This window comes from Chrysoperla carnea, chromosome 2 (assembly GCF_905475395.1).
Source record: "Chrysoperla carnea chromosome 2, inChrCarn1.1, whole genome shotgun sequence".
NCBI classification, from domain to species: domain Eukaryota; kingdom Metazoa; phylum Arthropoda; class Insecta; order Neuroptera; family Chrysopidae; genus Chrysoperla; species Chrysoperla carnea.
In genome coordinates, this window is record NC_058338.1 from 10,566,336 (window position 1) to 10,591,381 (window position 25,046).

General features: G+C 32.0%; 1 protein-coding gene and 1 pseudogene across 10 annotated transcripts in view; one reads left to right on the forward strand and one right to left on the reverse strand.

Moving 5' to 3' along the window:
• Positions 1 to 25,046, reverse strand: part of LOC123294017 (disks large 1 tumor suppressor protein) — a 1,177,915-nt gene that overhangs the window by 124,199 nt on the left and 1,028,670 nt on the right. For 9 of the 10 annotated variants that reach the window (XM_044875074.1, XM_044875072.1, XM_044875076.1 and 6 more), the window contains one exon: positions 6,194 to 6,469. In XM_044875074.1, coding sequence (XP_044731009.1) covers positions 6,194 to 6,469 — 276 coding nt within the window. Of the gene's footprint in view, positions 1 to 6,193; positions 6,470 to 7,024; positions 7,191 to 25,046 lie in introns of those variants that run through there. The other variant, XM_044875081.1, reaches the window with a different exon arrangement.
• On the forward strand, positions 1,368 to 1,590 carry LOC123294338 (annotated as a pseudogene).

A 25,046-nucleotide genomic window follows, 5' to 3' on the forward strand; every position in this document is an offset into this window, starting at 1 on the left:
ATTAAAGGTGAATGACATGTACTGTTATAGTAATATCACTTAAAATGGTTCAACTTTTGCGTTAATTTTGACTTAGAGTGTAGAAATTAGTACACAACCCATGTAGGAACCGCCATAGTAGAACGACGGGGCCTAGCCTGGTCCAGTACTGGGGATCCCAGCTTTGGCGCCCCGATATTGGCCCATGCTTGAGCCAAGATGAAATAATTAGCCTTGGCCGACCCAACGATTGCCCGAGCCTGGGACAAGGCTGGGTTGCCCAGCCTTGGCCGATCCAATGTTTATCCAAGCCTGGGCCAACATTGGTTTGCCATAGAACGGCCGACGCAAGGGAGCCCAGTCTTGGGCCAAGACTAGGCATCCTAGCCTTGGCCAATCCAATGATTATCCAAGCCTGGGCCAACATTGGTTTGCCATAGAACGGCCGACGCAAGGGAGCCCAGTCTTGGGCCAAGACTAGGCATCCTAGCCTTGGCCGATCCAATGATTATCTAAGCCTGGGCCAACATTGGTTTGCCATAGAACGGCCGACGCAAGGGAGCCCAGTCTTGGGCCAAGACTAGGCATCCTAGCCTTGGCCGATCCAATGATTATCTAAGCCTGGGCCAACATTGGTTTGCCATAGAACGGCCAACGCAAAGGAGCCCAGTCTTGGGCCAAGACTAGGCATCCTAGCCTTAGCCAATCCAATGATTATCCAAGCCTGGGCCAATATTGGTTTGCCATAGAACGGCCAACGCAAGGGAGCCCAGTCTTGGGCCAAGACTAGGCATCCTAGCCTTGGCCAATCCAATGATTATCTAAGCCTGGGCCAACATTGGTTTGCCATAGAACGGCCAACGCAAGGGAGCCCATTCTTGGGCCAAGACTAGGCATTCTAGCCTTGGCCAATCCAAAGATTATCCAAGCCTGGGCCAACATTGGTTTGTCATAGAACGGCCGACGCAAGGGAGCCCAGTCTTGGGCCAAGACTAGGCATCCTAGCCTTGGCCAATCCAATGATTATCCAAGCCTGGGCCAACATTGGTTTGCCATAGAACGGCCGACGCAAGGGAGCCCAGTCTTGGGCCAAGACTAGGCATCCTAGCCATGGCCAATCCAATGATTATCCAAGCCAGGGCCAACATTGGTTTGCCATAGAACGGCCAACGTAAGGGAGCCCAGTCTTGGGCCAAGACTAGGCATCCTAGCCTTGGCCAATCCAAGGATAATCCAAGCCTGGGCCAACATTGGTTTGCCATAGAACGCTCCTTCTCTGTCTTTTAGTCACTATCCTTTTTACAAAGTAATATTTATTTTAAAACCTCTCACTAGTAAGATGTTCTAGTAAGGTGTATATAAACACATATTTTTACCGGTACAAAGTTATCGCTTCTCGGCTCAATGAGCTAAGATCAACGTGTTCTTATCAACTCAATGTCTGATACGTCTCGCATTGCGAGATTAGTATATTAAACTATTATTTGGAACATAGATTGGGTAGATTGTTTGGGTAGATTTGATAGATTTAGGTAGATTGTTAGGAGCTTGCTCCTCTTCTACCGCGGGTTGTCTCAGTGTTGCAGTACACCTGGGATTGGCCCTGTCAAATAATTCACAAAATAGAATTCTTCATAAAATAATCTTAAAACTGAACTATGGCCTAGCCCTGTCAACCAGACATGGGCCAGACTTAAAACTTAGCCCTCCCATGTAGGAAAGTACGGCGGGCCCAGGCTTGGCCCAGGCTTGGTCCAACTATGCAGAACTCTGGGCCAGACTTGTAAGCCAGACTTGGCCCAGAATTGGGTAAAGTCTGTAATGATAATGCTGGCCCAAGACTGGTTACCCCGACTGGCCCAGCCCTGAGAGCCAGGCATGGGCCAGACCTAAAACTTAACTATGGCCCAGCCCTGCCAACCAGGCGTGGGCCAGTCGGGGTAACCAGTCTTGGGCCAGCATTATCATTCCAGACTTTACCCAAGTCTGGGCCAAGTCTGGCTTACAAGTCTGGCCCAGAGTTCTGCATAGTTGGACCAAGCCTGGGCCAAGCCTGGGCCCGCCGTACTTTCCTACATGGGAAGTAATAGTTGTTCTATGAATGATGTATTTTGTGCAAGCATTCACTAAGGCTAAAGCGCACCTTAGTCTTCTAGATCTTTTTCCAACACGCTAATTATTACATGGAAAACTTTGGAAGTGTTTTTCTCGAAAACATTTCGCTAATAATTTTTATATATTGCCAATTAAATACCGATGTGTATGTTTTATTTTTGTTTAGCTGTAGCTCATGGACCACAACATTTTCTTTCGGAAAACCATGTCTAGACATTAAATCAAGATAAAATACAAAATACTCACACCACTAACATGAGTACATCCAACCACAAGCTAACCTTTAAATCCCTAAATCATAATCCTTTTTTTCTACTACTTTGCACAAAATGAGACATGATTTCACTTGTAATGATATAAATCAACAATAACATTAAACTTTTGTTTTGAATCAAGTAATAAAGCTGGTAAGTTACTCATGGGTCCACTAAGTTAGCCTATACCATATTTAACCAAAATGCAAAGAAAATTACGCGCAGTAGAATTTGGCGTGTATAATATAGGGAATAGTCATGAAATTTAAATTTGATTCAAATGTTTTTTTTTTTTTTTGTAACTTTATTGGCTGGAAATTTCAACAAGACCATTATTTTAGTAATTAATATCTCTTTAATAACTTAAAAGTAATTAATAAAAGTACAAATTCAGTGAGAGAAATTCAAATTTTAAAACGGATGTGACGTCATAGTATGTGGCTTGCCAGATTTGTTTACATACTGTATGGTATCTTATATATTTAAACGAGCAATTCTTGTATATATATATATATATATATATATATATATATATATATATATATATATATATATATATATATATATATCAATGATCTTGGAAATGGCTCCAACGATTTTCATGAAAATGAGTATGTAGGGGTTTTTTGGGGCGATAAGTCGATCTAACAAGGTTTCATTTATCAGAAATGTCGTTTTATCCATCTTTTCATGAAAAACAGAAACATACAATGTAAAATAGGACTGTTGCTGACATCTATTGGTGTACCAAGGGATTCAAATTGGTAGTTATGTGGAGTTTTAAACGATTCTTACATACAATGTAAAATAGGACTGTTGCTAACAAGGGATTCAAATTGGTAGTTATGTGGAGTTTTAAACGGTTCTTATGAAATTTGTCTTTTTAAGTAAAACAACACCGAGCAAAGCTCGGTCATCCAGATATTTAATTACTTATATTTTGTATGTTACTACATTGAGTTATATTATTCTACGACTTTTTATTAGAACACTTTTTAAAGTGTAAATTATACATTGAACAAGTTTTTAACGCTTAAAAATATTGGTGCTACGGTTCATAAAAGCATCTAATTAGTCCATTTGATCCATTTGGTTTTCCGCCTGTCTGTCGATACGATAAATCAAAAATGAAAAGAGATATCAAGCTGAAATTTTTATAGCGTGATCAGGACGTAAAAAGTGAGGCCGAGATCGTAAATGAGCAACATAGTCCAATGGGTTTTGGGTTAGTAAAAGTTTAAAAGTAAAATGCTTCTTATAAAAAAGTAAACAACTTTTGTTTGGAACATTTTTCGTGAACATCACTGTTTACCCGTGAGGGCGCAGATTGAATAGTATGTTTTATATGGCAATATTAATTATGAGGGTGTCACATTCTAAGAGTGACTATGTTTCTTTTCTTACATGACGTAAAAAAAAACGATTGCATAATCAACTCTGCCAATACATGGTATTTCAACAATTAACTCAGCAAGTCAATTGTTTGTTTTCACTTGTTTCCTTTTCGTTTGGTTAACAATGTTACGCTAGCTTCAAGGACCTTAGTGATATGAATGTTGAACTGTATAAAGAGCTATATGAAATGCATACAGATGTTTCAATTACATTGTACATATTTATGGGATATTACACAAATCTGTAGTAATATGTAACGTGAACGTTGAATATGGCAACAAACTTTAGCTAAAATCACATTAAAATATGTGTATTATTTTATGCAAAATGTGATGCACAAGTAACATTACGCGTTCATGCACTTTGTTTCAATAAATTAAGTATTAAATGCTACATAAAACACAATAATTTTAATTTATGGTAAATGAAAAATTGCATGTAAATTGTGACATTACTACATCACCGAAAGATATATAAGATTGTAAGAATGAGATTTAAAATATTCTTTTATTACTCTTTGGAGAGTTGACTTTATCCTTACATTATTACTTTTACGTCTCGAAGACACAGAGTGTCTCGTGATTCAATGGACTTACTTTAAGAGCGTATTATTACAAATATCTCTACGACTTTTTCGAAAGCGCTGCGTTCTCAACTGGTAATTTGAACGTCTGCTTGAGTTGTAGTAGGTCATTTTTAGTAATGATAAGAATTGTCTAAATACGTCCGTAATATTCTGTGCAACTCATTTTTAGGCTTGCTAGATGAATATGGTAATATATTCGCCGCGGGAATTTGCATGAAAATGGAAAACAACTTTTCTAAATACATTCAACCCCCTTCGAATATAGAAAAAGACATTGAAGTTGAGTACATTTAGACAAATATTTTCCACAGGCTCTCATAAAAATCAACTGACGAAAAGTCGATGCAATGGTCGAACTGTTTTTTCGATTTTATTTCCTGGTTTATATTCCATTTGAGTGAGAAAGCTTTAACCACACCGAATAGGGGGTAGAACGTAGAAGTAGAAGGTAGTTAGTAAATATTACATGTAATTAAAAACAATGAATAGCATTGGCTGAAGTTGGAGTAGCTAGCTCTACTATTTAAACACTTGAAAGTCATAATACAATACGAATTGTTTTTAATATTAAAATATAACAATGATTGTTATTTGTTAAATGATACTATTATTTAATTGTTGTTTTATAACAATATGCAATGAATACTGAACTCAAGTATGAGTGACTAAGTCAGACATCAATTATCATGATTAATTATCATACTTTTTTATAACTCTACTAAATAGAAAATATTTCATAAATCTAATAGTTCAAATAATAAAACGGATATTTTTCGTAGGCAACCATCGATTTAACTACCAGGATAAAGCATCCTTGTATCAGTTCCATAATTTTATATTATGTTAAAAATAAAGCTGTTTGGGAAAAATAATTAAAAGATTTTACTAAAGTGATCGGATCAGGGAAAACAAAGTAGTTTTCGAGCTACGGGCAATCAAAGCTACGAATATATTATAGTTTTAGTACATGACTAGGAAAATGGCTTCCTGTGAAACTTTTTTCAAACCACTCCCAAAACGTTCTTCAGATCGTTCTGATCAAAAGCTCCCACGGTCACAAAATTTTTTAACGAGTAGTTTTCAATCTACGGTCTATACAGCTACAATGTGATACTTTTTGATCAGAATGATTCAAAGAAAATTTTAAGGTTAGTTAGAAAAAGTTTCCCAGAAAGCTATCCTTTTCAACTCCTTATCATTCATAGTTTGGAGAAAAAGGATCCCAAAGTTTTGTTGTAATTAGATCTCTCACAGGTAAATAGTAATGTTTACGAAAAAATGTTTCAAACAAAAGTGGTCTATTTTTTATAAGGAACATTTTTTACATATAAACTTTTGTTCTGCCTCTAACTGTTTACAAGATGGGTCCTACGATCCTAAAACCCAATTGACTTATGTTTCTCATTTACAAACTCAAACTGACTTTTTACATAAAAATTTTACACGATATCTCTTTCGTTTTTGAGTTATCGTTTTGATGGACCGACAGACGGAAATGAACTTATTAGATGATAAAATGAACACTTATCCCTACCTATATTTTGTTCATATCATCACTATTTTTAAGCGTCGCTTACTTGGGAGTAAAATTAGTATACCATGATATATATTTCATATTAACAGGGTACAATAAAACCATGGTATATTTAGTAAAAAATGATTAGGGAAGAGGAGTTATATCCATCAGTTATACCATTAAATTATTGATCTCGAAGTAAATTTTGCTCTCTTTTGCTTGGGCTATATAGTTTTGTAAGTAATCGAATGGAAGTTTAAAAGAAAATAACAATTATGTTGTATAAAGTGCTTAAAAATAAAACAAAAACAACATAATAAATATAGTTTAGTTTGTATAGTTACTTACCAATTTAACAGTATTTCCGGCACGTTTAAGGGCATCTACTGCAGTTGCATGTGGTACATCAACAACAGATATATCGTTCACCTGAAGTATACTATCGTTAACACGCAACCGTCCATCAGTGGATGCCGCACCACCTGGGATCAACTTCGTAATGTAGATGGCAGTATCATCACCAATATGAGGATTATCTGTACCGCCGGCAATACTAAAGCCGAGTCCAGCACCACCACGTTCCAATATAATTTCCTCATAATCCCATTCATCGTCACCGTTTATCTGTAAAAACATAAACGTATACAAAATTAATATAAAAAAAATTTAAATACACGGTGTTCTATAATTCTACGGAACAAAAATCGGGGTCTTATTCTTTATCAAACAGTTTTTTAAAAAGATAAGCCTACAAATACTTGGTTTTCACATGGCAAAATATAAAATGAAACGAACAAGGATAAAGGAGTTTTTCAAAAAGGAAATATAAAATTACTTTTTCAGGCAGAGCTTAATACGATCATCACGCGAAAATGAAAGCCAGCCAAAAGACTGCCTCTGAACATTCTAATCGTTCGAGGTAATTTTTTATTACTCTTCGCAAGCTTTGGGCAATTATTTCGGCTATAGCTTGGCGAATGTTAGCTTTTAAGTGCTTTAACGTTGCAGGTTGGTTGATATAGAAACAACTCCAATATTCCCGTATTCTTGGCTAAACGCACTCCGCCTTAATCTCGTAATAACTTTCGTCTTAATTTCGTACTATTAACACATGAAGTAGGGAAAAGGATTAATTCTGTTGAAAAGCTGCAAATAAAAGAAATCTAATTAAATAAGTACCGTTTTATTTGATCCCGATTTATGTTTAGTTTTAATTCCACAACCCATTGTATCCAGTGTTGCCGTACACTTCTCAAAACAGTTCACTCAATAGTTTCTAAACCTTTTTATTAAGCTAGTATTTTAAGTCAACACACTATTTTTTCAATTTTACAAACTCATATTTATAACAATTGTTTTTAATCACTTAAAAACACAAAAGTCTCATCCAGGATACAAATAAATTCATCTATTTATTCCAATGCCTGTTATCCATAATAACAAAATATTTTGGATCATAAATTAAGGGAAAAGAGCTTACAAGAATTTTTTTATTTTTTTAAATATGTGAAGTATAAATTTATGAGCAAACTGCCATACAGGTTGACTAAGACAAATCGATAAAAGTTGCTACATTCCGTACAAATATATGAATATGCACAGCAGCAATATTTATGGTACCTATTAGGAAATATATACACCGTGTTTACAGTGAACTGCGATTATCATTTTTTCACTTTGAAACTAGCCAAAAAAATGTGACTGTCACGGGCGTGATTCTGAGGATACAAGACACCAGTCTCCATTTTGTTAATGAATATTACTGATATGAAGCAATACCATCATACGGAAAATTGATGCAAGACACGTTTATTATTCTTCTCACTTTTTGCCAGCGGATCTTACTTCACAGCTATAGTTTCCGCAGAATGTTTTCACCTTCTCTCTACTCAACCTTATAATGCAAGTGCGAGGTCATTTGATAAGTTTGTCTCATTCAATCCATTTGAATGTAAAAAATGTATTCCGAGTCCTCGAATCAATTTTGTTGATGGATCATATTCCGAAAATAATGTTCTTAAGTTTTTGTGAATAGTAAAAAAAAGAAGTATTAAATGATATTTTAGTCTAGAAGCGGGGTTTTTCTATTCAGAATATCTTTTGTTTTTTCAAGAAAATTCTCTAAATGGTGACTCTCTACTAGCCAATCAAACCTCATCTAGCCAATCTTTGTAGATATGTGAAAATGAACAATGACTTTGATTTTCCGGTTTTTACTCTTCTTGCATATTATATATTTAAATGAGAATTTTTTGTAGATATGGGTATAAGTCAATATCTGGGAAGGTTTTAGGGCGTGTCTGTTTTAGAGAGGGAGGAGTTTCTGGGTTTTTTAAACATGGTATGACCCCCAATGATTCTATAACAAAATAGAACCGCTAGATACTGCGATTAAAATGAAAAATTTATGTATGTAGCATAATTAAAATTTTGTTCTTTCTTGTTGCAAAAACATCCATTTTAATTAATTTATAAAGACATTATTACACTTTTGAATTTTTTTAAATTAATATTTTCGATACCATGGTCAAGAGAAATGGATTAAAACTAAAAAGCAAATTATTCTCTTCCTTTCAACCCTCCTACCTTTTATTTCAATTCTGTCAGGCGAATTTTTTAATATCGTAAACTTTGACCCTCGAAATCGCAAATTTTACAGCTGAATATCTCGCGGTCTAAACAAAAACAAAACTTCTTGGGATCTCACAGCTAGCATTATTCTGAGTCTGTGAACAACAATAGGCCAAATCTGTCAATTAGTGCTTTCATACTGAAAATACCTTAATTATAACTTGACCAAACACCAAAACAACCAAATTAATGAGTTGAATGGGTCCAGTTTTCGTCAGACTATCTGTATAGACAGGTATGTCTGAATATTGCTGTATCATTTGACATCGAAAAATAAATTTACCTATACTTGAACGTTAAGCACGATGAAACGTTATACATATATATACATCGCCTTTTCTATTCTATATGCAAACGATTGGCGGTTGATACTTATATTATACATTCAATAAGCGGTATACGTTGCTGGTGGTATATATTTGAAAATGTCGAGCATTCAACCTGAACATACATTACGAGCTTTCTATTTGTTATTTGTGTTTTTTTTTGTTTCTTTTTTTAAATAAAAAAATAAATAAAAACAATGTATCATCATTTAGGTGGCATTATTAGAATGAATGGTTCGAACAACGTTTTAAATTTCTATTCAAAATAATAAACAACAAAAAATTCATTCAAGTGTGAAACAGGTCACGTCTCTATGTTTTAAGGTGCTTAGTAAAATACATGCAATGCAATTTTTTTTTAAACAGCCAATTGATTTCATGATAGTTGTTTGTATTGTACCTACTCAAAAAACGAAACATTTCTATTCAGTACATATTTTGTTCCAAACTCGTTTTTAAATCTTTGCGTATTTTAATCTTATGTCGGGTACTAATTTAATTAAGTAGAGGCTAGATTCGATCGTTATCAGTAACTACCTCTTCACGAAATTGTAAAGGGTTTTTGGAAAAACATTGCAATTAAATCACATTTATAGAACTGGAAGACAACATAATCAAAAAGAAATATCTAATTTTTGAAATTTTGAAATATTTACTATTGTAAATTCAAATGTGTCCGACATTCGTTGAAATATAGGGTTTTGGTCAAAAAAACTTTTGAAACGAGGAAACAGACTGTCCCGCGGAAAGATCTTCAATTTTAGTAAACTGGATTCTTATTGTAGTGGGGTTTAACAATCGAATTTTGATTTTCAATTCGAAAAACACGGCTAATTTTTTAAAATAAGTTTCTTTTGTTGTAAAAACAGAGAAAAGAGTTTCTGGGTTTCGGAACATGCTCAATAAATTGGGAGAACATAGTCGGTGTGGTACTGAAGTCGTGTGAGTGCGCCCCCTGTAGTCTATACGACTAACTTCCCAGATGAGGAAAAAACATTAAAAAGAAGGCCTTGTTGGCCTTCATAGATTATTCTTCGAACATGTACTGCAGCTTATGTTGGAAGAATCATTATCTCCATAGATAAATGTGTTTTACCCATTTTTCAGATTCTGTTTATTCAGTTTTTTTATTATCATTAAAAACGGCTCAACTAATTCTGTTGAAAACTCTTTCAATTCTTAAATACGCGATTACGCGTCAAATAAGCCCAGTCACTAGTTGGTGAGATAATCGAGGCGAAAGAATCCGAACTAACATACGAACATAAGCACATACGCACACACACATAGACATCATATTAAAAAGTTTTGATCTGGATATTGCGTCCTTGAAACCGCGGAAATATGTAAAACTGGAGATTTTCAAAATCGGCCCCATTACATTAACTTCCTCTGTGAAGTTAATAAAAATGTTGCCCAAAACTACAGAATAAAATGGCAGATAACACCTTTAAATATTGTACATTTTGGTACGGAGTAACAAAAGAAAATAAAAAAAATTCCCTCACATTAATAAATATATAAATAACATGTATATTAGTTGTTATATATATAAACAAAAAAATTTAAAGGAATTCATATTGGCTGGTTTCAGATAAATTTACTGCAAAAACATTTTTATAAAATATTTTTGAAGTTGCATAAGTTATAAAAAAAATAAAATAAATTATTGCAACAGTAATCGGAAAAACTGATTTCAAAGAGTGAAATTGCATGAAACAAGTATTTCCGCAAGGGATAAAGTGTGTCTAAATATTTCAGACAATGATATCTCCCAGGGACGATATCTCGCATGACAAATAAAAAATTAGGAATGGCAAAAGATAAATTCAGTATGAATATTAGGATTATCGAAATAGGAATATCGGTATGCAAAACATATCGAGTTTTAAAAATTTATGTATATTAATGCCAGAGAATATCGTTAACGTAAAATTTTGTTGAAAAATGCATAATAATAAAGAATGTGAGTTTTCCTTATTTTAAGGCTACGTTACGCACGGCCCCTAACCATAAAATTAACAATTTGGTCAACCACTTATCAAAAGTCAATAGGACTTCATCATCGCCAATTTTTTAGTTTTTTTGGATACAAAACACTATTCTCGCACTTGAATTGACATAGCTAAGCACACTCTCCGTTAAATTACCTTTCAAATGAAACCAAAAAAAATTAAAATCGGTTTATCCGTTTAGGCGCTACGATACCACAGACAGACAAACACATAGACGTCAAACTTATAACACCCCTTTTTTAACTTCGGGGGTTAAAAAAGGGATGAATTCTTCGAAAATAGATTATTTTGTAGTTTTAAAACAACCCGTATATTATTTACATTGTTTATTCGAATTGGCAATGGTTGTGTTTGATAATAATTCTCTTCAGTTTTACAATATAACCTGTTCGTATTCATTCATTGTAGATAAAATAGTATTTTTGTTATTTGGTGTACAACAATTTCGACAATAAGTGTTTGTTTAAAATTGAGTGGGCTGTCAGTTTTATAGTCATGAAAAGCAAAAAGTCACTAGAGAAATTATTGCTCTATTCATGTACATAGAATAGCTAAACACTTCAATACTATCACTATATTTACCAATTGTTATTTCATTATGTAATTCACTTGTTTTATTGATTTTATTATAGATACAAAATCTATAGGTGTATCTAAAAAATATGTGTCTTAAAATACAACATTTTGGGATCAAAATAATATTTTATTTGAAACATTTTTTAAAATTTCTTTTGAAAAAAAAAATATAGGTTATTTTTTGATTATAAAATAGATTCAGAGGTATAGACCTCAGAAAAAAAAAATGTTGGCACACTAGAATTTGCAGCAGGGCGTCCTGTCACTTTTTTCGATTTCAAGTTTTTGTATTACGTTTATTCGTGTTTTTACAAAAGTTAAATGAAACCAGAAGGAGTTTTTCCAAGTCGTGTTTCGGATATTGAACCATACAAAATGAAAAAAGCGAAGAATTTTTAAGCGTTACAAACTAGGGACTAAACATGGTATACCTTGATATATTTCATATATGCATGATATTCAATGCTTCAAGTGAGTTTTGTAACATTTCGATACTTCCCAATTTCGATAAAAACTACATATAAATGCTTTCATCCCGTTTGAACTGATTTCAAAAAGATTAAAAAATCAGGTTTCTGTCGGAAACATAAATTACATATTCAATATAATTTTATACATTGAAATATATCCTAATTTAAAAGAAATCGTTGTAAAACATAATTAAAACCAATTTTAACTAGAATTATTATAAAAGCTAATTAAAGACAATTTTGTTAAGCAAAAAATTTAATATAACACGAAAATAGACGTTGAGGGTATTATCGGTTTCAGTATTCAAAGTATTTTATTATTTTAAAATTATATTTCGTTTTAATTTGAGGGTTTTTAGAAAACAGTATTTTTATAAAATGGTAAAAAAAAAATTAACCATTCAAATCGCAATTTTAGATGCGTATTCGTTAAGTGGAAATTTTCGAAATATTCTTTTTAACGGTGTGAAATTTTTTGATTTGAGTTGTAAAAGTTTGCTTTTTTTAACCTATAAATCCTATATTGAAGTGTTTTTAAAAGTATACTTTATTATGTAACAAGGCTTATTTTATTTAACAAAAGTCATTATCATTGCCTGAAAAATATATTCCTTTAAAGAAAATTATAATAAGCGGCACTCGTTTTTCCTTAAAATATATTTAAAGTCATGAAACGAAGGGTCTTTTAATGTTATTTCATTCAGTCATTTTATCTAAATCATTTAGGCATCAGTATTTCAAAAACTATGGTATAGATCGAAAAATGTTCTCTTCATTTTCATCTAGTTTTCCCAAATTTTAACAGAATCCACCCTGAAAATATGAAACGCAAGTCCCAAATATTTTATAAATCATTTTTTTGGGAACTTGCTTAAGGTTGAAATCTTGTACCATGTTCGTAATCGATTCGTAAACAGCATATAATGCAGTGTCCAATTTTACAAAAACATATGTAGTGGAACTTTTTGATGACCACATGGTATCTACATAATATAATAATATTAATAAGAATATTATGGTTTGAGTAGGTGAAAAACTTTGTCTACCAAAGGTTTTTGGTTACAACAAACAAACTGTCACCCAATTTACACTTAAATTATATCATTTATTTTATTGTTACGTTCATAAAAGTCAGTCCATTTCATTTTATAAAAAAAAAAACTTTTTTTATTGTTAGGTACTTGTTAGTTGTCGACATCCACTTTAACGCTAACGATAACGTTACATTTACAACTAACCATGTAATGTGTGGGTAGATAAAAATTCCATCATATACCGGGTTTCTCTTATTAACCAATCCATCCGAAAATTTCTTTAAGAATGGTTTTAAGGAAAAATGAGTCTAGTAGTAGTTGCTTACTTGGAGGGGGCATCTTATAGAGGTAATAGATTTCACATTGACTTGCAATGTTGCTTTAAACTCAACTCAAGTTCATAAATCGATAAGATAGAGGAAAAAATTTTCAGCTGGATTGTTTAAAATGATAAACCCGGTAAAAAGATTTTCTGGTTATATTATACTTTAAACTTGCCATTCGATAAAATAAACATTTTTTGTGTGTCTCGGGTTACATGGGATGACACAATGGATTAAATTACTTACAGTTTACAATTTATTTTTATATGGATCATTTAAATTTTTGAATTTTTCCAAAAATAGTATACAAATATTTACTGAACAATAAATGAAATTATCGGGAAATTACCGTCTCTACAATTTTTTCGGGAATATGATTGTATCACAAGCAAACGAAGTATAACCGAATTGGTTCTACAGGAAAAGGGTGGTCAGCGAATATTGTTTGAATTCCTTATTAATTCCAGGCAATTTATCTCTTTTTTTTCGTAAATTAAAAATTTTATTTGTATGATTCAGATATTTTGATTTTTGATGGAAATCATTTTAAATACTTCAGTCCAAAATTTACCACAATTTTTAATTCGCATATTTTAAGCATAAAAATTTCTTAAGCATTCTTTTATCTGATAATCGAATAGAAAACCATTTTTTACTAAACGATTATCAAAGCTAGTGATTGTAAAAAAAGGTGACCTTTCTGGAGAACTCGACTTAATGTTATTTCCTTAATTTAATTCCTTCTTCTATATTTTAAGAATGCATCACGGCGCGATATTTGAAGTATGTGAAGAGTTACAAGCCATTAAAATTTATCACGAGAAATACAAAAAAACACCAATTGTGACAACTATAAAAAATAAGCTGAATATTCGGCTGGCGAAATTCTTTGAACTTATTTTATAAAACAAATGAAACAAAAACCACATATGAACATAGTTTGTCGACTAACAATTGTACAGATAGAACTAAAGAGAAAACTGAAGGTACTAAATACAGGGACTTGTTCACACATCCAATCCTCAAATCCTTTTCAAACAACATTTATTATTACGTGATTCAATCTTACGTAAAAAAGTTTTATTATTCGGCAAAACGAGATTGAGTTTTACGTAAAAGGGGGGAGGGGAAGGCTACTTCCAAATATTACTACTCCAAAGAGAAAATAATGTGTATTGATTACTTTACGAACCCACCGTACATTTTAAATACTACTCCATGATATTCAGTGAAAAGTGGAATTATATAATGGATAACTAAGTTGTATATTCTCATTCATACAATTCCGTTCATTTCGTTTGGTTGTTGAAATAAGTTTTGGTCTTGTATAAATTGTTTTGTTTGTAAACTTTCAACTCAGTCAGAGAGGAAAACGTATTGTTGTTTTTGAAATAAAATAAATAAACGTGCCTACCGCACTTAACTTAGACCGAAAGCTATTACCAACAAGAATTTAACTAAACATTTTTATTTTCTCTGCTTTCCTGTGTCTCAAGTAACCACTGATAGTGGAAAATTTTTTAAACAGTAGTTAAAAATGTTTTCTACTAAACAAATCTTTACTTATTATTATTACTTTTAAAAAAATGTAAGGAACGATTCCTTTCGATATCCAAAATCGATTCTCTTTTTTCCATTTCGAAGTGGCTTCAAGTCGTAATTTTTGTTACTATAGTCATAACTTTCATGCCATCACCCAAGTAAATAACAAAAGGTCATATTCCTAAACACATAATGTAACAAAAGGAGCCATATCCGAACTTTCTCTAATAAGTTCCATAAAATTGAAGCGAACTTGCACCTTTTCTTTTAAGACTAAGATAAGGACTAGAGATTAAGATAACTTAAGACAAAAAAAAAAGTAAACAGTTTTCCAGTGAAACTTGTAATCCTAAAATCCAATAGATAAGACAAAAAGTGGCTCAGAAACAGAAAAAATTTAAGAAGAAAATGAAATCATTGGGCTTGAAGACAAATATGGCTAAAAAAAATTTTTAATCATTGCCAAATAAAAGATACCTTTGCAAATAATAGTCTTTTGAATGAATTTTGAGCATAAAAATTCCTTCATTTCCAAAAATTTCAAACGGCGAAACTGGAATCTATAATACAGTAAAACCTGCATAAGCGAGAGGAAGGGAGCACAATCTCATTCTCGCTTATAGAGGTTTCTCACCAACCCGAGTTTCTCGCTAATGCAGGTACATGGGTAGCGTTTCTCTCTTATAGAGGTACGCAGCAATAACAAGTCACAGCAAGTACGAATGTCGTAAATATGTAAATATGATTATTATTTATTGTAGCTATAGTTCCTCCTATATAATACAAATAAATAAAGCTCGGCTGTCGCCTATAGACGTATAGATAAGTAGCAGTCTCACTTACGGAGGTCCATGAGGGAAAAACGACTCTCTCTTACAGAGATTTCTGTTTCTCGCTAATAGTTTTTTGGAGCTTAAAATGACGGGTCCTGGTTATTACTCTCACTTATAGAATTTTCTCACTTATCCAGTTCTCACTTACCCAGGTTTGACTGTATATATTGCTTAAAGACGTATTTTATCCCTACCTAATTTCAAAGGAAAGAAATATCAAAAAGCAAACCATCTGGATATCAACTTTTTTGTGACATTTTATTTATACACAAAGCGTTATGGCTTATAGACATAGCCAATAGAAAACCGTATGTTATAAAAATATGCATAACAGCAAATTCTAAAAATTTGAGAAAGATAAATTCAATAGAGAGTTTTGTTTTTAATCTAATTTACTTTTTTCCCAATAATAAAAAACACATATTATGTAATTTTTCTTTATAATGTATGTAAATTCCACAAAAACAAACAAACATCTATAAATATAAATTAAACAAGCATACAAATGATGAAAAACAGAACAGTTGACAGCCACCAGAAAACATAGAAAACAGACGCAACAACAATAAAATACTGTATTTTACTTTCTATTTGATATAAATGAAAAAATTTGGAAATTTATATCATTTTTATTCCGATTAGCAGATAATTTATATATCTTTGAGTATTTATGAACACATCAAAATTAGTGTTGGGTTCGAAACAAAGCATTTTAACATTTTTCAATCCAAAAAGGAAAGGATGAATCTCTAAAATTTTCCTCCATGAGGGTTGGTATAATACCAGTCTGTTAGACAAGTCTTGATATTTGAACGAACTAGCGATTAAAGAGAGGTTGGTAATTACCAGTATCAGGCTTTACTGAAGGGTCTTCCAAAAGAATCTGTAAATTTTAAGTGATTTCCAATCAAACCTAAGTTGGTTTTTGGTAGCAATTTGAAAAATGAATGCTTCTGCCTTAAATGTACAAATTTTTTACGTCGATATGTTGTTGATTAAACATGTTTTTGAAACGTCAATTCACTACAATTCTAAAATAGCATCGCTCCACACCGAAATATTGACGCTGTACATTCATTCAGTTGTGGTAACTAAACATGCATACTGTCGAAAATATCATGACCTACAGGCATTGTCTGACAACGTTACACGTTGTTTAGTGTCCAATTTTGTTGAGCAAAAGGCATTGGGAAAAGGTCAACAAGCCATTCTTCAACGACCAACAAGTCCTTATGGACTAGTTAAAACAGTCAGAGATAGCGTTGTACAGAGCCTAAAAGTATTGTATCGTCACCAAACAATCGCTCGAATGGTTGACCCTACTGAACCTAATTTTTAAAGCATATTTTGATGATCGACGAGGCCAAATTTACACTCTCTGGCGGCGTTAATAAGCAAAGTTGACGGCTTTAGGGAAGTGAGACTCCACACGAGATCCATGAAACGCTATTGCTTTGCAAAAAGTGACTGGGCCAAAAAGTAGCAAAAAGGATATATTTTGTTTTGGCCAACAACATATATTTTGTTTTGTTTTGTAAAGGACCATTTGATTGCTGTTGTTTTATTAGTATCCATTTTGACAGTTATTTGCAGCGTGATAATGAATTCATTGCAATACTAGTGCAGTTGTAAATTCATTAACACCCTAGCGCGGTAATGAACTATTTTTCCCACGCATTCTGTAGTACCTGTCTCTATACCATACCAGCATTGTAGTAAACGCCATACATTTCTAATCGTGTAGGCTTAATAAAAGTACCCGGCGCTCTTCATATAGTGTAACATTATAAAGTAAAAAGAACCTTATTGTTATCAGGAATGAATTACCATGATGAGCACGTTTACTAAATGAATCGATTCCTTCAATCCAACACTAATGCAAAACATGAATGTAAAGTATAATTTCTCCAGTTCGACAATTCGAATACATTTATACATATGTGTTGATCGCCAACGTGTACAATAATATAGATACTATACATTGATAATCTGTTAATGCCCCATTGAGTATCCACAAAATGGGTAATAAATTATAAATTTTTGTTCATTTAGTGAGTAGGTATATCTAGATATTTTTATCGTAATGAGTTTTTTATATCCATTAAATATTCATACAAACAAATGAACGATTTGGATTAAGTTTATTAGATTGGCAATGCGAGAGTTATTTCAATTACCAATAATACGATTCAATCACTCACGTAATATCAGTATGATCATTGAGGGAGATGCCCTAATTTACGTTTTTAGTGTTATATTTTTTTTCCAATATGGAAGTATACTAATTGGTCAAGACGAGTCTACCACACTACTATTATAACGCTTTTCATAGATTGGGTTCTGTTGATATTTGGATTTAAATCAGTTTCTTTTTGACCCAAAAAGTACAAAAATCGGTTGCATTTGATAACATCGAATAGTCGAATAGTTTTTGAGTTACGGGCAAAAACCGATCTAAATATGGCGATATCTCAGAAACTCTGTATAAAATCATTAAATTAACCTTATTTTAATACTTTTTGGATCAAAATTACCCCCTCCACCGAGTTTCATCAAATTCTAAACCAAAAATTTTTTTCCGATTTTCTCGATTTTTTCAAAGGGATACCCCTTAAAAAATTGCCAAAAATCGAAAAAAATTTTGTTATCTCCGATTTCGATAAAAATCAATATATAAGGTAATTTTGACCCAAAAAGTACAAAAATCGGTTGCATTTGATGACTGGTCCAATAGTTTTTGAGTTACGGGCAAAAATCGATCGAAATATTGCGATATCTCAGAAACTCTGCATAAAATCATTAAATTAACCTTATTTTTATACTTTTTGGATCAAAATTACCCCATCAACCGAGTTTCATCAAATCCGAAAAAAAGATTATTTATTGATAACTATTTATATATATAGATAACTTTCTCATTAAAAGCATTCCTTTATCTCTTATCAGTGACAAGTCCTAAGTGAATTTTAGATAATCCTGAAGTTCAAGGTAAAATTCAAACTTTCCTTATCGATTAAAATAGTCCATTCTGTACATTGCCTTAAATCTAGATTATCGATTAAGCTCCTAAAAAAAATGTATTACCCAATCCAAATTATTGATTTTGATTGTTTCTTTTAGACTGACTCTCTTCAGACGCTTGAAAATAAATTTTTAACAATATTTTTATAGGTATGCATCCTGCTGGAATTTGTTGGTTGCTTTCCAAATGACTTTCGCATACATAAAATTTGCACAAACATTCACATTCATAAGATATGAACTCACATTAAAGTATTTGATACCTGAAAATAAACTTTGACAAGCGAAAACAAACAATTGATTGAGTGTATTGTTGAAATACCATGTATAGACAGTGTTCATTACTCACATCACATTACACATACATACATGTCATACACATATAACTGACATACTCATATAAGACATACTATACAATTTGCGCATAATTTGCGCTCTCACGGGTGAACAGTGATGTTAAAGAACAAATGTTTCAAAAAAAGTTGTTAAGTTTTTTATAAGCAACATTTTTTACATTTAAACCTTTGTTCTATCTCTAACAGTTTACAAGATGGGTCCTACGGACCAAGGACCCAATTGACCTATGTTTCTCATTTACGAATTCGATCTCATTTTTTACGTCCTAAGCACGCTATAAACATTACAGCTGGGTATCTCTTTTCTATTTTGCGTAATCGTGTTGACAGACGAACAGACGACAGACGGACAGACGCACGACAGACAGAAAGACATACAATTGGAAATGGACTAATTAGGTGATTTTATGAACACCTTTACCAAAGTTTTATTCATGGCATCAATATTTTTAAGCGTTACAAACCTTGAACCAGGGTTCGAAAATATCCGATATTTATTATTATAAAATATCAAAATATCGGTTATTTTTTATATATATCCGATATATATCAAAATTTTGATATTTAAAAAAACTAAAATGTTTTAGAGGTTTTATGTACTTAGTGCCTTCAAATCAGACAAATGAAACCAAAACATAAAATATTCTTCTAGATCAGGCAAAATCAATTAAAAATAATAAAAATTTTATAAATAAAAATCAATTTAAAAAAAATAAAATCAATTTTATAAATTGTTAGCTGTCAATGGTCATGCCTACATTTAGGCAACAAAACAATAAACATTACAAATAATAACTCTAGAGTATAATCAGTCTTTTAATTATCAAATCAGTCATCAGTCATTCGTAAGAAACTGTTAATTATCAAATAAAAAATAAAAAAATGTCGTTTCATAATTGTGCTTTGACTGCAAGGAAGATAATGCTAGATCATATTCCTATTCTGATTCTTACTTAAACTTACTCTTTAGTAACGAATTTTTTCTGACACGACACGATTTGAGCTTACTATTAGTAGGTTTTAACTCTACTACAATGCCATCAAAATTTGGGAAGTAGAAATACGGTAACAAACGCCAAAAATTACTAAATAATATTAAATTTTTTTAAATCATATTTGTATTGATATATATCATAAAAATTCACGTGATATATATCGGATATATATCATGATATATATCCTCGAACCCTACCTTGAATTAAACTTAGTATACCTTGATCTATTTCATATACACGGTATAAAAATTGTATAATTTTCTACTATAAACTGTCTTTACGTATGTAAAGTTTTGTATGCTAATATTATTTTATGCACGAGACGTCTAGCCAGCCATCAAAATGTAAATGTATTACAATATAAATATACATTTATGATTTCTAGATCTATTTTTAAATAATAATCAACTTGCGGAACCCTAAAAATAGATTTTCCATTAGTAACATATTTTTATCAGTAATATTGTGTTGTAATATAAAATATTTCGAATAAGTTTTGTACGTATGTTGTTCGTTCGTTCATATATTCGAATACTTTTATCTGTTTTAAATTATCCATATTAGTTTTTTTCGTTTTTTCGGGGCGCATTCGTATATTGTATATACAAATATAAAAATAGACTTTTGGTAAGATATTAAAAATTTCAATTTCAATTCGCTATTTCAATTATACCAGGTGTTCATTTAAGCTGAGACACCCTCATATTTTCGTTATTTATAGGAATCGATTTGAAATTTTGGACAGTCATACAGGGTAGGTCAATTGGGTCTTGGATCCGTAGGACCCATTTTATAACCGTTCGAGATAGAACAAAAGTTTAAGAGTAAAATATGCTCCTTATAAAAAAGTAAACAACTTTTGTTTGAAACATTTTTTCGTAAACATCACTGTTTACCCATGAGGGCGTAAATTATATTGTATGTATTATATGGGAATATCAGTTATGTATGTGTAATGTTAAAATGTAATCAACACAGTCTATACATGACATTTCAACAAATAACTCAGTCAATTGTTTGTTTTCACTTGTTTCCACCTATTTTTAATTCTGAACATGGGTTGAATTTTCAACGATTCGGAAAGTGAAATTTGAAGGACAAGGTCTGTGTAAGATGTCTCAAATAGACCAAATTTTATTCGTTTTTAATGACGCACTCTGTACAGTATACCGAGATATATAGTGAGATACGCAAACAAAAGTAATGTGTGTAAATGTTTTATATCAAAATAATGTATTTGAATGGCGTATGGCGCACACGGTTACTTTATTTATAGGCAGCAACATCATTGAAAAAGAAATACAAGTAAGTGGTGTATATGGATGCGTACGTACGTAGGTAGCTACGTTCAAATGTTTATAAATGATTTTTACAAAAATAGATTTTAAAATCGTTGACATTACATCATTTTCTAAACGGTAATATAACTATACCACATTATTGTACTTATTAAAATCAAATATTTTTATATTCGTATTGGTTTAATATTTAAATTTTTTTAATACAACATATAAACGGAAAAATTTTGGATAAAATTTGGTGGGAACGCCACACAAACTCCTTATAGCCCAATAGAAGATATAACATATAAATAGGTATTGGCCCAATTGAAATTTTTTAAATAGTAAGCAAAGTGGTACTATTGGCACTTTTTCTGCTATGCATGCTTCTTGGGACATACTGGATAATAATAAAGTAATATAAGTGGGGAGCCCGTGACAGTAATACTGCATTTACACAAGTTTCGAAATTTCGCATATAAATCAATGCTATTTAACGATAGGTACAACATGGAGTAGGTGTGCCAGAGTTTATCCTAGCAGAAATATATATATTTCTTTATATTTTTAATAATTTATTAACATTTTATTCAAAGTAAGAGCCTAAATGGCCGAGCGGTCTAAGGCGTTTGTCTTTGCCGGTTTGTCCATTTAGACTTAGGTTGCGGGTTCGAATCCAGGCAGTGGCAGTGTGAACAATTTATAGTTAATGGGAGTGCAGAATTGATCACATTGTCGTAGCTTGGATAAGAACGAAGTAACCGACTCCACCCATCAAAATGTAATTGTAAATATGTTTGTAATTAAATGAAATAATGATGTGGGTTGCCTCTGTTATAGGCATATATTTCAGAGAAACGGAGGTTAAACCCCATTATTATTATTATATTCAAAGCTTATCTCCATGATAATATGGTGTGACAGTTCTTATCGTAGCAGAAAGGTCTGTCACACCGATTTTAAATATATTAACCCAAAAAAATTGTCGCGGAATTACTTTTTTTTTAATTGATTCGTTTTGATTTCTACTTTCGAAATATCTCGATGTGACAGCTCAAAACTTGATCAAAATATCTGCCAACCCCCTCAATTGTAAACGGCGGTCCATCAATTTTCAAAAACAAACAGGTATAGATTCGTTTCTATTATCAATACTAATCCAACTTTTTAATATTATAAGCGAAAATCAATAGTTTTCCCAAAAACTCAAAAAATCGCCTTTTTTTAAAAAGACCGTCAAGAAATTGTTTCGAGCCAAATTTTTGAGCAACGTTTTTTGATTTTTGTTTTTAATCACATTAAGAACCCATTTCCCATTGTCGGATAATGTGTACCTCAAAGAAGTTGGTCTCCAAATAGGGGTACTGGCCCATAATCCCTTCAAAAAATTATTGAATAAACAGAAAGTTAATTGGTACAAATTTCAATCGACACATTTTTCACATGAAAACAAGAACTCATTTCCAGTATAACTCAGTTTATACTGAATTCAAAAATACTCTATACATAGTTAGTTGGGTGAAGTAATCTTAAATTAGGTCATTGCGAAGATAAATTTATCTAAACAATATTTGTATATTAAGAAATTCAAACAATACTTAAACGAAAATTTAAAAGATAACATTTAAACTTGTTTTACCCAAGTAAATTTTAATACAAAAACTTTTATTTTTACATATAAATTTTTAATTATGTTTTAAAACTTAAAACAAAATTTTTTTTACGAAAATGTAAAAAAAATTTGATCTCTAAATACACAAAACCTTTCATAAAAACACACAGTTTTTCACATTTAAAAAATCTAAAGTAGTGACAACACCAAACACGAAATTTACATTAACACTCTCGGAAAATTTTTCATATTACAATAAACATGCACGTTATATGAACGAGAAACACGAGGAAAAATCAACTACCGGAAAAATACGCACATATTTTTTTTACACACGAGAAAGAATACCATTATGAATTTATTCGAACTAAATGTGCATGCACTCTCTAAGCCGGTTAACCGTGAGGCGTCTGTCCGTCCAACTATATGAAAAAGATCATACATCACCACGAGAAAATGTATATCAAATATAATAAAATTAGAAAGAGACGTGTTGTTCATAACTTTTAATAATAGAATGGAAAGAATGATTTAATAAATTACTATTAAATAATATTTATTGGTGTAAAGAGTTTATAAAACATTGAGGATGAAAATTCCTACATGCACTACTTTTCCAAACCCCCCCCCTGCTAAGAAATCAAATTTATATATGGTCTCTGTATTCATGTGAGATAACTGGGACTTTGGGCAAGGCAAGCGACAGGCTAAATTGTGTTTAACCGCAACAAGGCCATTCTACTGAGCTCGTCTGAAACTTACTAAAGCACAGTTGAGAAGGGTGGTCCAACTCTTGACAGGACACAGTCGATTGAACTATCACTTTCATAATAAGGGAATCTTTGATGATCCCACTTGCAGAGTCTGCATCTAGGATGACAAAACCTGAATACGTTTTATTTGCACTTACAGAAATCTGCAGGGCGTCAAATTCATAATGTTCGGGTCCGAGATCTTGGATCCATCAATCTTGGCAAGGGTCCTGACAGAGAAGCTGGGAACTTTCTGCATGGCGTCTGGCCTCGACAAAATCGTATTGCCCCATCTGATTTTAATAGCGTCTCTTAACCGAAGACATTTCGCCTTCGGGCCACAGTTCGTTCTCACTTCTTTAGGTATTACTAATGAGGCTTAAGGTTTAAGGACGTTCCCAAAAAATCACGTTTTCTTAGAATCATCTTAAATCGTGTATATGCATTCTCATTAATGCCCTTCATAAGCAGTAAATTTTTAATACGGGGTTAAATTTATGGATTTGAGCTGTCTTTTTGTTTGTTTGAGATGTTTTATTATGAAGAAAATTATAACAAGTGACACTCGTTTTTCTATTAATTACTTTTAAAGTGATGAAATGAATGGCATTTGTAATTTCTTCTACAAGTGATTTTCTCTAAATCTTTAGGCATCAATACTTCAAAAACTATTATAAAAATCGAAAAATTTTATTCCCACCAATCGCCTAATTTTCTAAAAGAATCCCCTCTTAAAATTTGAAACGTAAGTCTCTCTGGGAACATCCTTAAGTGTGTTTCACACAACTATCCTAACCAAATCTTAATATAACATTATTGACCAACCCACAACATTGTACAAACACTTTGTACAACGTGAGATATTTTTAAGTTTCGTGAATTTACGATTCACGATACATGTGTGTTGTGATGGTATTTTTTGTAACATGTTACGTTACGTTGTATTTTGCGATGTTAGACCGTATCCTCCAACTAATACACAGACTTGCTTGCTATTTTGCATTAATCATTCTGCACCAACAACCAATATGTTTCACAGCGATTTGATCAGTAACAAATAAATATGTTTTTAATAATTAATAGCTTAGTATGTATGATTTATTTTGAAAATTACTGTAGTAATTACTTGATTAATTTATGAACGATTAAGTGTGTATCGTATTAAATATCAAATAGTGATTCACTTGGCTAAAATAAGACGTAGGTATAAAGTTATCGTAAATTTCTGTAGTGAAAATTTCTTAGATGATTTTTGGTAAAATTGGGTAAAATCTTCGCGTTACCAATGCTACGTCATTATCGTCATTATCACCATTATCATTGTCTGCAACATACTCTGAATATAGCTACAAGTATAAAACCGTAAACTAGGAAACTAAGACTTGTAAGTGAAAAATAGAAATCTTGTATAGGAATCGTTTCAACAAAATATTCC